The sequence below is a fragment of the Myxine glutinosa genome, chromosome 1 (assembly GCF_964187855.1).
Source record: "Myxine glutinosa chromosome 1, kmMyxGlut1.1, whole genome shotgun sequence".
NCBI lineage: Eukaryota > Metazoa > Chordata > Myxini > Myxiniformes > Myxinidae > Myxine > Myxine glutinosa.
In genome coordinates this window covers 86,661,383-86,676,607 of record NC_136261.1, presented here as the reverse complement: position 1 = coordinate 86,676,607, position 15,225 = coordinate 86,661,383, and the positions used below count along the sequence as shown (strand labels likewise).

The window sequence follows — 15,225 nt, the reverse complement described above, 5'->3', positions numbered from 1 at the left end:
CACCAGATTGATATACTGAGTTAGGAAAGTAAACCCAAGTCAAGAAAAAATATATATTCCATATTAAATGCCAAGTCTGTATATATATATATATACATATATATATATATATATATATATATATATATATATATATATAATATATATATATTATTGTTGGGGATTTGGGAATTGTGTGTGTAATTTGATGTAAAATTTCCCCCTTTTGTATGCTGTAAATATTCCGTGTAAATATCACCCTCCAATTGTAGATCAAAGATTGATCAAAGATCAATTGTAGATCACTTGGACCAGCAGTCAAAGATCAAAGGTCGTCTGTAGTTAGGCCATCGCACACACGTAGCAAATCTATGATTTCCCTCATTAGTTATGTCCTTAGTAAATGTTGTTGAAGGTTCTGTGATCCACTAGTTCATTACGTTGCATCAATTAAATAAGACAGGTCCCTCCGACGCCCCATGGCATCTTCCAAGTGCCAGTTTGCCAGGTTTGCTGCAATTGACTCCTTTAGCCACTTTGCTGCATTTTCATCTCCCGTCCACTTTGCTGCATTTGACTCCATTACGCACGAGGTAACCTCGGAGAAGAAAGGCGTGTCTCCACCTCGTCACCTGGGGGGGGGGGGGGGGTGGGGGGGGGGGGGGGAGGAGTCAGCCAAGCACGAGAAACAAGGCGTGGCTTTGCCAACACCTCGTCAAGAGAGGGCGGGATTGGTGAGCCTCGCACCAATCAAGGCCGAGGCGAGCTCACCGAGGGGCGGATCCAACGCACGCGGGTCGATCCCAAAAAGCACGTCATAAAAGGGCAAGCGCGGGTTTTATAGGCGAGGAAGCGGACACAAATGGTACGTGCGCGGGACTGCCTCAACGTGCTGCCCCCCTTTCGCTGGAGCTTTTTTTTTTTTCTTTTTTTTTTGTATACTGAATCGAGGCTCGTGAAAGAGCTAACATTTATTTCACAAACAAATCAACCAGACAAACAAAATATACAAAAAGAGGGAGCGGAAGACAAGATGGGGAGAGAAGGGGAGCCACACAACCACAACATTTGAGAGCAGGGAGAAGTGTGGGAGGGAGAGGGCTTGGGGGCAGGAGGCGTGGAAGGGGTGGGGGGGTGGGAGAAGTATAAAACACAAGGGGCCCGAAATTAGCGGGGGTAGAAAAGATCAAGGTTTTGGATGGGGGAGGATAAGAGATGGTGGTGAACAGCTGTTTAAAGACTTGGAGGGTGGAGTGGGATTGAAGAGAGTGAGGGAGTTTGTTCCAGAGGCGGGAGAAAAGAGGAATGAAGGAGTGAAGGTGAGCAGAAAGTCTTGATTTTTGGCAGTTTAACCATAAGAGAGTTGCAGGCAGATCTTGTGCGACCTGTAGGAATATTTGGGGGACAGAGCCCAGAGAGGGCTGGGGGCGCAAGGCCAGAGAGGAGTCGGTGGAAGACGGAAAGACCACCAACCTGCCTGCGGTGAGTGAGTGAAAGGCCCTTGGAGTTAGCTTCATCGCGGGAGATTCCAATGATTCTGAACGCTTTGGTTTCAACAGCGTGAAGACGGGCTAGGTGTGAGGCAGGAGGCACCAGACCAAGAGGGGATAGCAGTATTCCATAGTGCTGCGGATGAAAGCCTTGTATGTGGTGAGGAGCTCAGGTGTGCCAAGGAAGGACTTCGCATGACGGAGGATGCTCAGTCGGCGACTGGCTTTGGAGGCCAGATTTGAAATGTGGTTTTCCCAGGAAAGATCATGGCAAATAGTGAGACCCAAAAGCTTGAGTGACAGAACTTCTTGGAGAGGATTATTCAGAAAGTGGATGGGAGGGTTTTCCAGTCGGTCTTTTCGGAGAGACATCGTAAGAGTGTGAGATTTATCAGGATTGAAAGACATGTTCCATTTGTTTGCCCAGTCTGTGATTTTGTCCAGGTCTGCAGAGAGTGAGGAGGCTGCAGACTGCCGATCTGAAGGATGAGGAATGGAGCGACAGAGAGTAGAGTCGTCAGCAAAGAGATAGACAGGATTTTCAAGAGAGTCAGAGAGATCATTGATGAAGACCAGAATAAAGCACCGGGCCCAGAACACTACCTTGGGGAACTCCAGCCTGAACAGGAAGAGGAGATGAGAGAAACCCATTCAGGGCCACACGTTGACTACGACCAGAGAGGAAGTCCGCCAGCCATGCGTGGAGATTTCCATGGATACCAAAGGAGGAGAGTTTGGTGAGCAGAGCAGGGTGCCAGACCGTATCGAAGGCACATGAAATGTCAAGGGAGACGGCTCTAATTTCCTGTTTGGCGTTGAGGACCTCCATCCATTGTTGAGAAAGCAGAAGCAGCATGTCCAGAGTAGAGTGACCAGGTCTGAAACCAAATTGATGATCAGAGATCAAGCCATTGGAGAAGAGGAAAGATTTCATATCTGAAGCAATGATGGATTCCATGACTTTGCTGATAATTGGGAGAAGGCTGATTGGTCTGTAGTTGCTGGGATCTGTTTTTGCACCTTTTTTGTGCAAAGCGGTGATGTTGGCTGATTTCCAAGCAGATGGCAGATGACCTTGAGCAAAAGAGAGGGTGAAGAGAACAGAAAGAGGGAGTGAAAGAGCGGAAGCACATGATTTTAGGACCCGTGGGCTGATGCAGTCAGGGCCAGTTGCAGAATCAGAGTCGAGGGTTGACAGAAACTTTTCCACCTTGTCAGGAGGAAAGGACACAGAGTCCAGGAGCAGCTGGGTACGACTGGGTACGGTGGGTACAGAGAGGGATGGGTTTGGGAACAAGATTTAGAGGCAAACACAGAGTTGAGGCATTCAGCTTTTTCACGTGCGGAGTCAGCCGTGTAAGCCGTTTGAGGTGAGGGAGGTGATGGAGGGGGAACAAACACCAGAAACAGATTTGACCAGACGCCACCAGGATTTGGAAGAGGGAGACAGATAAGAGAGTTCGGTCTTGAGAACAGTGAGATATTGTTTCCTGGCTCTCCTGAGGGTGGACACACACTTGTTTCGGGCTTTGTGAAAGGAATGAGATTTCCTTCCGTTGGATTTGCTTTCCAGGAGACGAAAGCAAGTTGTTTCAGGGCAACAGCCTCACCACAAGATTCCGTGTACCATGGACGGGAGGAAGGGTATGACAACTGAAGACGAGATGGGATAAATCTGTGCATGAGAGAGAGTAATTTACTTTGAAAGAATTCCCAGGATGAGTTGATGTCAGAGGCGGTAGAGATGGAGACCAGTCCAGATGATTGAAGGCTGCTTGAAGACCGTGCCAGTTTGCCTGAGTGAAATGCCAGACTCGTCGACGCTGAGGAGGCTCTCTGAGAATGGTCAGAGAGATGTCCACTTTGACAAGCACATGATCAGATGAGCCGATTGGAGCAGAAGAAGAGCAGCAGACATTTTCAGGGAAGTTTGTCAAAACCAAATCCAAAGAGAAGATGCTCCGTTGACTGAGATCCGGGTCGGGAAATTGACAGATTGTGTCAGTCCCAGTGAGTCGCAGAAGTCCTTTGCTGAAGAGCCATGGCTGGTGAGAGAGGTACCCACACCCAGCCAACTGGCATGGTGACAATTGAAATCACCACATATGGGGAAGAGAGAGTTGGGATGGATAGATAGAAGTTGGTCCATATTATCAGACAGCGAGATGTAGATGGAGTCATCGCTTGTTTGGTAGACGGTACAATACACATATGAACAAAAGGTGGGAGCGAAGGGGAAGCCGTAGCCAAAGGTATTCCTGGGAGTGAGGTGGAGAGAGGGCAGTGGAGGGCGAGTGAGGAAGAGAGTTTTTTATAAAGATAGCAACCCCACCTCCAGACGAGGCTCAGGTCTATCATGACCGGAAGAGGGAGTAACCTGGGAGAGATACCAAGGCATCAGAGACATCATGAAGGAGGAAAGTTTCTGTTAAGCAGATCACATCTGGTTTGTCAGAAGCAACCTGTATGGAGAGATCAGTCAAGTTTGAACGAAGGCCCCGGATGTTTGAGGTCCATACCGTTAATGAAGAGGAAGGGGGAGGCATCGGGTCCAGAACAGGGGGGGGGAGGGGGTAGGGTAAGGATGTGGAAGAGGGAGGAAGAGGTAGGGAGAGCTGTTGAAGGTGTGTTCAGAGATTTCAGAGATTTCAGGAATAGCTTAGGAGAAAGGGAAGAATGGGGCGGACAAAAGGTTTGATGGAGATTGGGTGAGGCACAGTGAGGTGTTATTTGAGGAGGAGGAAGAGCGAGGCAGAAGGTTGGGGGAGATGAAGGTGAAAGTTGGAAGGGGGAAAGAAGCAGGGAGGATGCTTTTGAGGAGGAGGGGTGAGAGGGGAGTCTAGTAGGGGAGGAGCGAGGGAGAGTCTCGGAGGGGAGAGGTGTGGGGGGAGTTTAGGAGGGAGGGGAGGGAAGGGGCAAGGGGGGGAGATTTTAAAGGGATGGGTGATGGGGAGGATTTGGAGGGGAGGGTTGAGATTGGATTTTTGAAAAGTGTACGATTCATGGAAACGAACATTTTTTGCAAAATGAGTTTGAGACCTTCGAGTCAAAAATATGTTTGAGGACACTGAAGGAGGGGTGGAGTTCTGGATAGTTTAGGGAATGTAGAAAGGAGGAACTGTAAGAGATGGTATTATATATATTTTTTGGAATGAATAGATTTGGTGAGCAAGACGAAAGCATCCTTTTGTAGGAAAAGAAGAAAAGGGTGTTATAATATATGAGAGAAAATAGTTGTTCAGGGGAGAGATTATACATTTCTAATCACGTGATCGCGTGATCGCGAACGAAGAACGAACGAACAAAAAAGAACAACAAATAAACGAATAACACCTGGGAAGGAAATTTTTTTTTGGGGTTGTTTTTTTTTGAGTAGAGATATTAAACAAGGAGGTATGGGGTGAATGACTGGGACGAACCAGAGAACGAAAATAAATGCAGCGCATTCGACGAATCGCTGAGAGAAAAACAAAACCACAAGGTCGGAGACGGTACGGTAGCCAAGCCTACGAGTACTAGGCCGCAGAATACTCGATACGCATTAACCGACGATTGTGTATACATGTACGAAAAATTAGCACCGAAAATTTTCCAAAATATACGCTATAGGTACATACACCGAAAGATAGATACAGTCTCGACAAAAACACAATTGAGGATCACTTAGCTTCGAAAGCGTGAGCGCATGGAACAGCTTCGAACAGGAGCTTGCGCCGCCTCGTGTCGTCTTGGGCCCTGCTGACTGCGGAATCGACGCGAGAAAAACCAGCATCACGCCACCGGCCCTGACACCTTCTCAAAGCGACCTACCTGGACGGTGCCCCGTCCTGCTGGCATTCAATCCAATCGGCCATTTCCCCCGTGTAAGTGTGCCCGTTTGTCCGTCTTTCATGTTGTCTTGGGGTTCTAAGTAAGACTGTTCATAGATAAGCTAATAATATTGCACTGTGTCTCCTTGCTCCTTTCTGTTCAGTTATTTTCTTATCCTTCCCATTCTCGTTGGTTATTTTTGGTCTTGTTAATAGTTCGCAATAAATCATATTTGTTCTTCCTACTTCTTCTTCTTCTCTTCTTCACATTCGGTCGCTTTAGTGATTTCCTTCATTGAATACCTGTGGCACGATTCGACCAACGTTTAGGATCGGGTTTAGTACTGTTAATGGCTCGAACTTCGGGTTGCTAAAACCGCTCGGCAACTAGTCCATCTAAAACTGGGGTTCGAGCGGTACTTGTCTCCCTGTTCTGCGGAGGGACGGATAAAGGTATTCAGGATAAACCCTGGACCCATAACCCTGATCCGTTGCATCCCGCGGGAGGGCGTTACAAGTACCAGGACCGGGGAGACGGCCAGCTTAACAGGACAAGGGGCTAATCACCCCTTGCTAACGGGAGAGCCGTCCCCCGTATCCATAACAATATATATATAACAATATATATATATATATATATATATATATATTTATATATATATATATATATATATATATATATATATATATATATATTATATTATATATATTGTTGCGGTTTTTAGAACCCTCCACTTTGTAAATAATAATCCCTTATAAATAATCCCCTATAAATATCCCCTCTTCTAATGTTAAAAGAGAGCACCATAGATAGGCCACGAGCAACACGAAGGACACCATAGGATCTTCTTTAGTTATTTCATTAGTATGTGTTTCAGGTAAGGCTCTGTTCCCAATAGTTTGAATCTACGTTGCATTTATGAAATAAGGATAGGCCCTACAGCTCCCTCAACATCAGTGCGATTGGTTTTCTAACCCGTGCGACGCCATTACACACGTGGTCATCTTGGAGAAGAAGGGGGAGGAGTCAGCCAAGCGCCAGGAGCAAGGCATGGCTCTGTCAACGCCTCATCAAGGGGCAGGACCGGTGAGCCCTCGCGACCAACCAAGGCCTAGGCGAGCTCACCGGTGGGTGTTTCCAAAAGGCAGGCGGCTTGATACGCGGGCGGCCAATATAAGCGCCGCCGCGGACTACTTACGGAGTCGAGCTAAAAAGGGGAGTCGAGCTAAAAAGGGGAGAGGAGTCGAGCTAAAAGGGGGAGAGAAGTCGAGCTAAAAAGGGGAGAGAAGGTGTGCACAAGAGAGTTGTGGAGAAGGCCTTGGTTGTGTTCATGAACTTGTTGGAGGCGCGCGCCGTGAAAGAAGGGTTGGAGAGGGTTCGCTAGCACGACCATCCAGCTATTACGTACGCGAAGGATCCCAGTTTTCCCCTGTTGTATATAATTGTCCGGTCGCGTTCAACGACACGCGGAGCTGGTTGACGGGTTTCACCTCGAACCCGGAGCGTGGACCGGAGCGCGAGGTTGGAGCCAGACCTCGACGCCTACCATCTGCCTGGACCCTTCTCTTCCTTCCCACCATCCCTGCCATTCCATCCTTTCGTGTAAGTGCGTTTGTTCTGTCCTGGGTTTGTTAAGTAAGACTGTGTAGTTTAAGCTTGCCCTGTGTCCTTTTATTTCCTCTCTTGTATATTCTTGCCCTTTCGTTTCCTCTTTAATCATTACTGTATAAATAAACCATATTTGTTCTTTCTTTACCCCTTGGTTTCTTCTCATCCGATCGCTTTCATCCTGTCCCCAATTGATATACATGGCACGATTTGGCCAACCGCTTAATCGGGTTTAGTCTTATTGCTAACGGCCGGAGTCGCGGCTCGCTTCGCTCGGCGTATCCATTAACGCTGCGGCTCGGGCGGAAGTTATCTCGCTGTTTTGCGGAGAGATTGGCAAAGGTATTTGGGAGCCCATCTTGACCAATCACCCTGGCCAATCTCAACCCCGCAAAGGAGCGTTATATTTTCCAGGGCTGGGGGATCGGCCAGTGTAAAAGACAAGGGGATTAACCCCCCCTTGGTAAGGGGAGCGTCGACCCCCGGATCCGCAACAATATATATATATATATATATACATATATATATATATATATATATATATATGACTGGTATGTAGCTTGGGTATGGTTTGGTAACTGTGGTGTTGATGTAATACGGGCATGATGGTCCAAATGGCCTCCCCCTATGTTTATTTTTTGTTTTTAGTAATGGTAGTTTTCTCAAGATAAGCAATGCTTTTTTTTGGTTTAAAAAATTTTTTTTTACAAGCTTGTGTTACAGCACACACAACCTTTCACTTGTTCCTCTTTCTTTTTCTCCACCTCTCAACTCAGATACAGACTTGGTGAAGTTGCTCCAGAAGCGACCTGATAAGGAAGCAAAGAAGTTCCTCAAAAACTTTTGCAAGTCTGTTGAAGAGAAAGCGTAGTTCTGTTCCTGTTGTGTAGTTGCATAGTTCTGTTCCCCTTTTCCAGGATCTGACACAGAACATGAGCACAATACAGCTTAAGTATTATTTTAACCAAAAACACCCTGAAGACCCAAAACACCCTAAAGACCCCAAAGACATTTAAAGACCGCATAAATAGCATAACAATAATAACATTGATAACCTATTTTACATCCAATGCTAAGAAGCTACTTTGGGAGGAGGAATCTGGAAGATTAAGTATTTTAAGTTTTGTTTTCACCACTAACTCTTGAAATTATAGTAAAATTTTTGAACAAATATTATTTCACAACAAAGTTCAAATCATCTGTTAAACGGATTGTGCAAATATGAATACAATGTCATTATTTTTACGACGTAGCCCATCGGGCAAAGCCGTCTTGAACAGTGTTTGTCCATCTGTATGTATGTACATATGTATACTGAAACGCAAAAGAAACTTACCACCTTTGAAACCTTTAAATATCAACAATAACACTGCGTGTAGTAAATGTATGAACTTATTTGTGGACAATAGTTTCCTCACTGTCAGACAAAACAGTCACGGATGGTCACTTGAACCTTCAATGGTCACTTCATAGCACAGCTGTTGGACAGCCGTTTTGACTGTCAGTGATTAGCAAAGGGGTACGGGATGATTTTAATGAGCTGCACGTGATGTCTTGATATTGGCTTTTAAAAGGCCAGTGCAAAATGGGCATTTTGACCGAAAAATTTGACCATTTTGACCAACTTCAAAAAGACCGAAAATGCAAAAGAAACTTACCACTTGTTTGAAATGTAATAAAATTGTAACAGTTCAAAATAAAACAAACCAACAATTGCTAATTGAAACATTGGCATTTTATTGATGACATGTCAAGTTTTTGACCAAGATACACCATCTCATCAGTTTGTTCTACAGTACAGAACAGCACAGGGTGCAATGTCAGTCCCCTTTCAATAGCGTGTGTGGCCACCATTGTTCTGGATACAGGCAGTGCATCATCGGCGTATACTGCCTACCAGTCTTTGGATGGATTGCTGCTGGATTCTGTCCCACTCAGTCCTCAATGTCTGAAGCAGCTCTGCCCGTGTCCTGGCCCTGCCAACGACGCGTCTCCCAAGCTCATCCCACAGGTGCTCTATGGGATTCAGGTCAGGGGAGAGCGCAGGTCACTGCATGGTGTTGATGTTCTCGCCTTGGAGAAATGCAGTGGTAAAGCGAGCAGCATGTGGACGAGCGTTGTCATGCTGAAAGGTTCTCAGTTCTGGGTGGTCTAGCAGGAATGGCAGCAGATGAGGTCGCAGGATGTTATCCACATACCGCTGGGCATTAAGATTCCCATCCACAACCACCAGTGGCGTCCTGTACCGGCCTGATATGGCGGCCCACACCATCACACTTGGGCCACCCCACCTGTTGGCTTGACGCACGCAACAATCGGCATATCGCTCGCCAGTTCTTCTCCAGACACGCTCACGCCCATCAGGACTGTCCACACAGAACCTTGACTCATCGCTGAAAGCGACCTCGTTCCACTGCGCCAAGGTCCACCGCTGATGCTGCTGGCACCATCTCTGTCGGTTGCGGCGATGGGCAGCCGTCATCACGGGGCCTCTGTATGGTCTTCTGGCAGTCAGACCATAGTCATGCAGTCGTCTTCGTGCAGTATCATTGGAGATCCGTGGGTTTGCACGCCCCGGAGTTTCTGCCGCAGTGCGGGATGCTGGACGGAATCGATCCCGCAGGTGACTTCGGACCATCTGTCTGTCCTGCCTTGCAGTGGTGACTCTTGGCCTCCCCTGATCGAGGTCTGTCATCTGCAGAGTTGTGGAGGGTGTCTCTGTCCACCAGGGACAATATCGTCTGGTGTGAACAGCCAAGGCGACGTGCCACCTCACGGTAGCTCAGTCCGCCTTGCAGCATGCCCAGGGCACACTGCCGTTGATCCCTTGACAATCGTGGCATGTTGATTGAAATGCCCATTTTGCACTGGCCTTTTTAAAGCCAATATCAAGACATCACGTGCAGCTCATTAAAATCATCCCGTACCCCTTGGCTAATCACTGACAGTCAAAACGGCTGTCCAACAGCTGTGCTATGAAGTGACCATTGAAGGTTCAAGTGACCATCCGTGACTGTTTTGTCTGACAGTGAGGACACTATTGTCCACAAATAAGTTCACATTTACTACACACAGTGTTATTGTTGATATTTAAAGGTTTCAAAGGTGGTAAGTTTCTTTTGCGTTTCAGTATATGTCCTCTCAAACGTATAGCAATCTGAGCTGAGGATCTGAGCAACACAGGAATGCTCAACATCTTGACCTACCTCTGTGTCAGACTCAAAGATAGAAGAATTCAACAATTCATTTTTTGACTGAAATGCTTAATTCTGTTATGTAGAATTGTAGATGCATAAAATCAATTACATGCATCATGATGTTTGTTGATCTTCTTACGTTTTCTGCTATTTTAGGTTATTTTGTTGGCAGAATTTGTTATATTTTTTATTGTTGTTTGATTATGCATGTTTGTTTATTCCTCATACTTATTTTGATATTTTGATTAATGCAATTTTATATGATTGTTATTATTTTAATATGGAATTTTTTTTTTTCTTGACTTGGGTTTACTTTCTTAACGCAGTATATCAATCTGGTGAGTTTCTTTTACACTTTGGTGATTTATTTGTTAAAAGAACCATGTCACTGATTGTCTGTCGCAGCAAGAAGTCAACAACAGGATTATATCACAGGTGGCGTGGCAAAATGTACGGACAGGTGCATTTGACGATTGGCTTCACAGTCGGGTATACAAGGGTTGTTGCGTTCTGTATTAGTGGAAAACAACTGCTGCACGTCTCCAAAAGTTATTGCCGCTTCCTCTGGAGATGGTCCGTCAACTCGACAATGCTGTTTGTCATGGAGTGGTGGCTTTACGAAATTACGGCATGAAAGACCTATATATATATATACAGGGCCTTCTCCATCGTTGCTCCCACCCTCTGGAACTCACTACCTCACACCATCAGAGACTCCTCCTCACTCACTATTGCTCGGCAGTATGGCATCACTCAAGGTCAGGTGTCAAAGATCCTGAAATGAAATGCTCAGAGGGGTGTCCCTACTCCAATACCGAGGCCAGGACATCCCCGCAGAACCACAAGGAGGGATGATCGCCAGCTGCACCGGTTAGTCCGCAATGGCCGTACCAAGTCAGCTAATCGCCTTAGGGCTGAGTGGCAGCAACTGACAAATGTGCCTGTATCCAGAAGGCTAGTCAACCAACGACTGGTTCAAGCAGGCTATCGTGCTAGGCATCCCCTGAGAAAGCCACGCCTGACCAGACAACACTGCCAGCGCCGATTTCAGTGGGCCAGAGAGCACCGTCAATGGCAGCCAGGACACTGGAATCACGTGATCTTCAGTGACGAGTCTAGATTTCTGGTCTATCGTCAAGATGGCCGCGTCCGAGTGCGCAGACAAGTGCATGAAGCCTACAACAAAGATTGTATAGTGCCAAGAGTCCAAGCTGGAGGTGGTGGGGTGACCGTTTGGGCTGCTTTTCATGCAGGGGGCAAAACTGACCTGGTTGTTCTGAATGGAAACCTGAACCAGTTCAAGTACAGGGCCATTCTGGACGAAACATTGCTTCCATTTGCTCGTGCAGCCTTTCGAAGAAACGTTGTCTTCCAAGATGACAATGCACGGCCTCATCGTGCTCGCATGATCCAACACTTTCTTGCTGACCGTGGTGTAGAGCATATGGAGTGGCCTGCCATGTCCCCGGATATGAATCCGATAGAGAACTTGTGGGCAGAATTAACGCGTCAAATCGACCACTTGGACCAGCAGCCGACCTCTGTGCGTGAATCGCTGCAGGCTATTGTCACTGCATGGCAAGCAATTCCTGTCCAAACCTTGGCAAATCTCGTGAACAGCATGCCTCAACGTGTACGTGCTCTCCTGAATGCTCGTGGGGGTTACACAAAGTTCTGAACTGTAATTTTACTGTCCGTAATCCCAGTCGTAATTTAACTTTTGTTTTTGTTAAAAAAATAATTTGGCTAATGTGCAAAATAAAGAGATACTTCTGGAAAACGTACAGAAATTTAACACAGTACTGTCCATGAATTGAGTTCGATATCAGTTTACATCACTTTCAAGGATCAATTTATTTGTTTCGAAATGTCAAATGTGGTTTTTGTTTCTTTTAAAGGTCACATTAACAAAATCTAGAATAATTTCAACATAATTCCAATGAACTTTTGGTTCTAAGACATCTTGAAAAGTAAGTTCACCCCCACAAAAAAAATATTCCATATTAAATGCCAAGTCTGTATATTGATAAGTTTTATGAAATACTTTTACTATTGTAAACTTGACAAATTTCAGTCTTCAAACTGCCTTGTCCGGTAGTTAATTATTTCAAGAAACCGAAATGAAATGAAATAAATGAATGAACATGACAGTGTGATGCGATTACATCTGATGTCATTACGGCAGTGCAACGGCCGACTCTCCGCACTCCACCATTTTGATTTATATGCCGTTCATGCCGAACATATTGTCGAACCTGTCATATATCAAAATCGCCATGCTCTACCGTTACGTTTTTCATTCAGTGTGAAACAAAAACAAACCGATTGTTAAAATGACCATAAAATATCGAAAGCATTGGTGTTACGTCTCTTGCAACAAAATGTAATCTCGATTACAGTCGATCTTCCCTCAGTTCTGTAAGTAAAACTTACCTCAGGGATGTCAGGATTCCTCCAAATTTCTTTGTTTAACGTTATGAACAGCATTAGCGACTGTTTAAAAAGCTAATAATATGTGTTTGTGGTTTATAATATTTTACAAGCTGCTGTTAGACTTTTGGTCTTGTTTTTTTAATTAACTATGCTATCATTATTTAAAGTGAGCCTCGTTTTAATAACGCTTTTGTGTATTGTGATCTCTTCCATACAGCATTTTGACACCATAATGAAAAGATAACAAATAAAAGTAATACGACGAGTTCCCTTACAAGGAACTTCAATGCAGGAGGAGGCCATTAGGCCCATCAAAGCCTGTACTACGATTGCCCACTTATGCTTGTCCATGTTCCATCCTTTTAAATGCTGAGCATCAGGCAAAGAAGCAGCACATACCATTTTTATTTTTTTTGTTTGACTTGGCTGGGGTTTCGAACCGTCAGAGACAGAATGGACACCATTACCCCATTGAGTCTGGATATATATATATATATATATATATATATATATATATATATATATATATTATATATATATATTATATATATATATATATACATATATATATATATATATATATATATATATATATATATATATATATATATATATACAGGGCCTTCTCCATCGTTGCTCCCACCCTCTGGAACTCACTACCTCACACCATCAGAGACTCCTCCTCACTCACCACATTCAAAACATCACTCAAGACCTACCTGTTCAGCACTGCATTTAACCCACAGCATTTAACCCCTGACTATCTCTTCTCCTTCTCCTTCCTTTTGCTTTGATTATTTACCTATTTATTTTTGTCTTTTTGCACTTGTTTTTTTGTACTCTGTCAAAGCGTCTTTGGGCTTCTGGAAAAGCGCTATATAAAATAAATGTATTATTATTATTATTATTAATACTAGGGCATGCCCGTACTATATATATATCTAAAATTATATCCCCCCCCTCTATTTACATGAAATGGTTTGGTCCATGAAATGTTTTGGTCCATTCGCAACGCCAAAGCGAACGGCGAACACTTTACATGAAATGGTTTGGTTCATGAAATGTTTTGGTCCATTCGCAACGCCAAAGCGAACGGCGAACGGCTTGCGAGTACAGTGACAATCTCCCCCCCCCCCCCCTCTATTTACATGAAATGGTTTTAATTAGTTTTAAAACATAGTTTAACGCCAACATATGGCATGCCCGTACCCGTACTATCCGTAATGGCGCACACTCTCACAGGAGCTCCGGAAGGTCGCATATCGCAGGAAAGCGAAAGAATCGCAAATTAGTTTTAATTAGTTTTAAAACATCGTTTAACGCCAACATAGCGCCAACATAGTTTGCCGACGGGAAATAAATGAATACGCTCTCAAATGTGCCATCCGAGGCAGAGTCTGTTCGCCACGTTCGGCACACGTGATAGCTCGCTGCTCTCTGATTGGTTGAATCGTTTTTTGGACATAGCTCGGTAACTACTTCTGCGATTAATTTAAAACCTTGAAAAGGCACATCCTCGGGTCCCCAGCAATATACCTGGCAAGTTTCAAGTATATCGGACCCGTGGTTGTCGAGAAACAGCGGTCACAGACAAACATACAAACATACAAACAAACATACACACAGAGATTACTGGAATTATATATATATATATATATATATATATATATATATATATACACAGTATATATATATATATATATATATATATATTTTATTTTTTTTGAACAGCTGAAGATCATTAAAGCCTTACGTACTTCTTAGTTGTTTGCTTAATTTATACATTATTTGGTAATTTTTGAGTGCTTTTTTGCCTTCATCATGGTAGCATACAATTCTTCATTTAACAGTAAGTACTGTACCTCGTTAGAAAAAAGAAAAAAAATCAAGCATTCGTGCTTGAAACTTTTCCTCATTTATTTATTTTTGTAGAGCTTAAAGTAACAATTGTTTTGCTTTTTAAAATAACAGTTTTACATGTTAAAAAAGGTTGAACTTTGTGTCCAAGTAGTGGGTGCCATAAATAAAAATACATTTTCATTTCTAATACATCATGGATCCTTTCTGATATGTAAATGACATTTAATTGTTTCATATTTGTTGTTGAACATCAGTGTGAATGGTCATGTAAAGACCAACAGAAAAAAATCAATGTAAAGGTCGCGTATGCAAATTGTTGTTATCGTAGTAGCAGGAGTCGGTCATCTTTGAGAAAAAATAGCACCACACAGACAGACACAAACGGATTTCTTATTGTATACTAGCTGAAAGCACCCGGCGTTGCCCGGGTTATTTTTGAATGAATTTACTACTATAATTCAGCTCAACTTTTAATTGCAAAATGGGCCCAGCCCAGCCGAGGCGGCCTCGACCGGCCTCACCACCTAGCCTATAACCTTCCCGGGGCCCGTCCCGACATTTTTAGCTCTTTTTGAATGAATTTACTACTATAATTCAGCTTTTACTCGCGGCCGTAGACGATTGACTATGATAATTCAGCTCAGCTTTTAATTGTAAAATGGGCCCAGCTCGGCCGAGGTGGGCCTCGACCGGCCTCGCCACCTAGCCTATAACCTTCCCGGGGTCCGTCCCGACATTTTTAGTATTAGAGGTTTCCTCCTATCTTTCACCGTTCAGGAGATTAGCTTGCGCAGACAAACAAACAAAAACTTTCTTTTATAATATCGAGAGAGAAGAGATATGTTAGC

At 44.3% G+C, this 15,225-nt stretch overlaps 1 protein-coding gene across 3 annotated transcripts in view; it reads left to right on the top strand.

Moving 5' to 3' along the window:
* The window catches only part of LOC137425814 (BAI1-associated protein 3), a 138,286-nt gene extending 130,122 nt beyond the window's left edge, over positions 1 to 8,164 (top strand). For all 3 annotated transcript variants that reach the window (XM_068114563.2, XM_068114559.2, XM_068114540.2), the window contains one exon: positions 7,664 to 8,164. In XM_068114563.2, the coding sequence (XP_067970664.2) occupies positions 7,664 to 7,758 (95 nt within the window). In that variant the 3' untranslated portion in view covers positions 7,759 to 8,164. The remainder of the gene's footprint in view (positions 1 to 7,663) is intronic.
* The last annotated feature ends 7,061 nt before the right edge of the window (positions 8,165 to 15,225 follow it).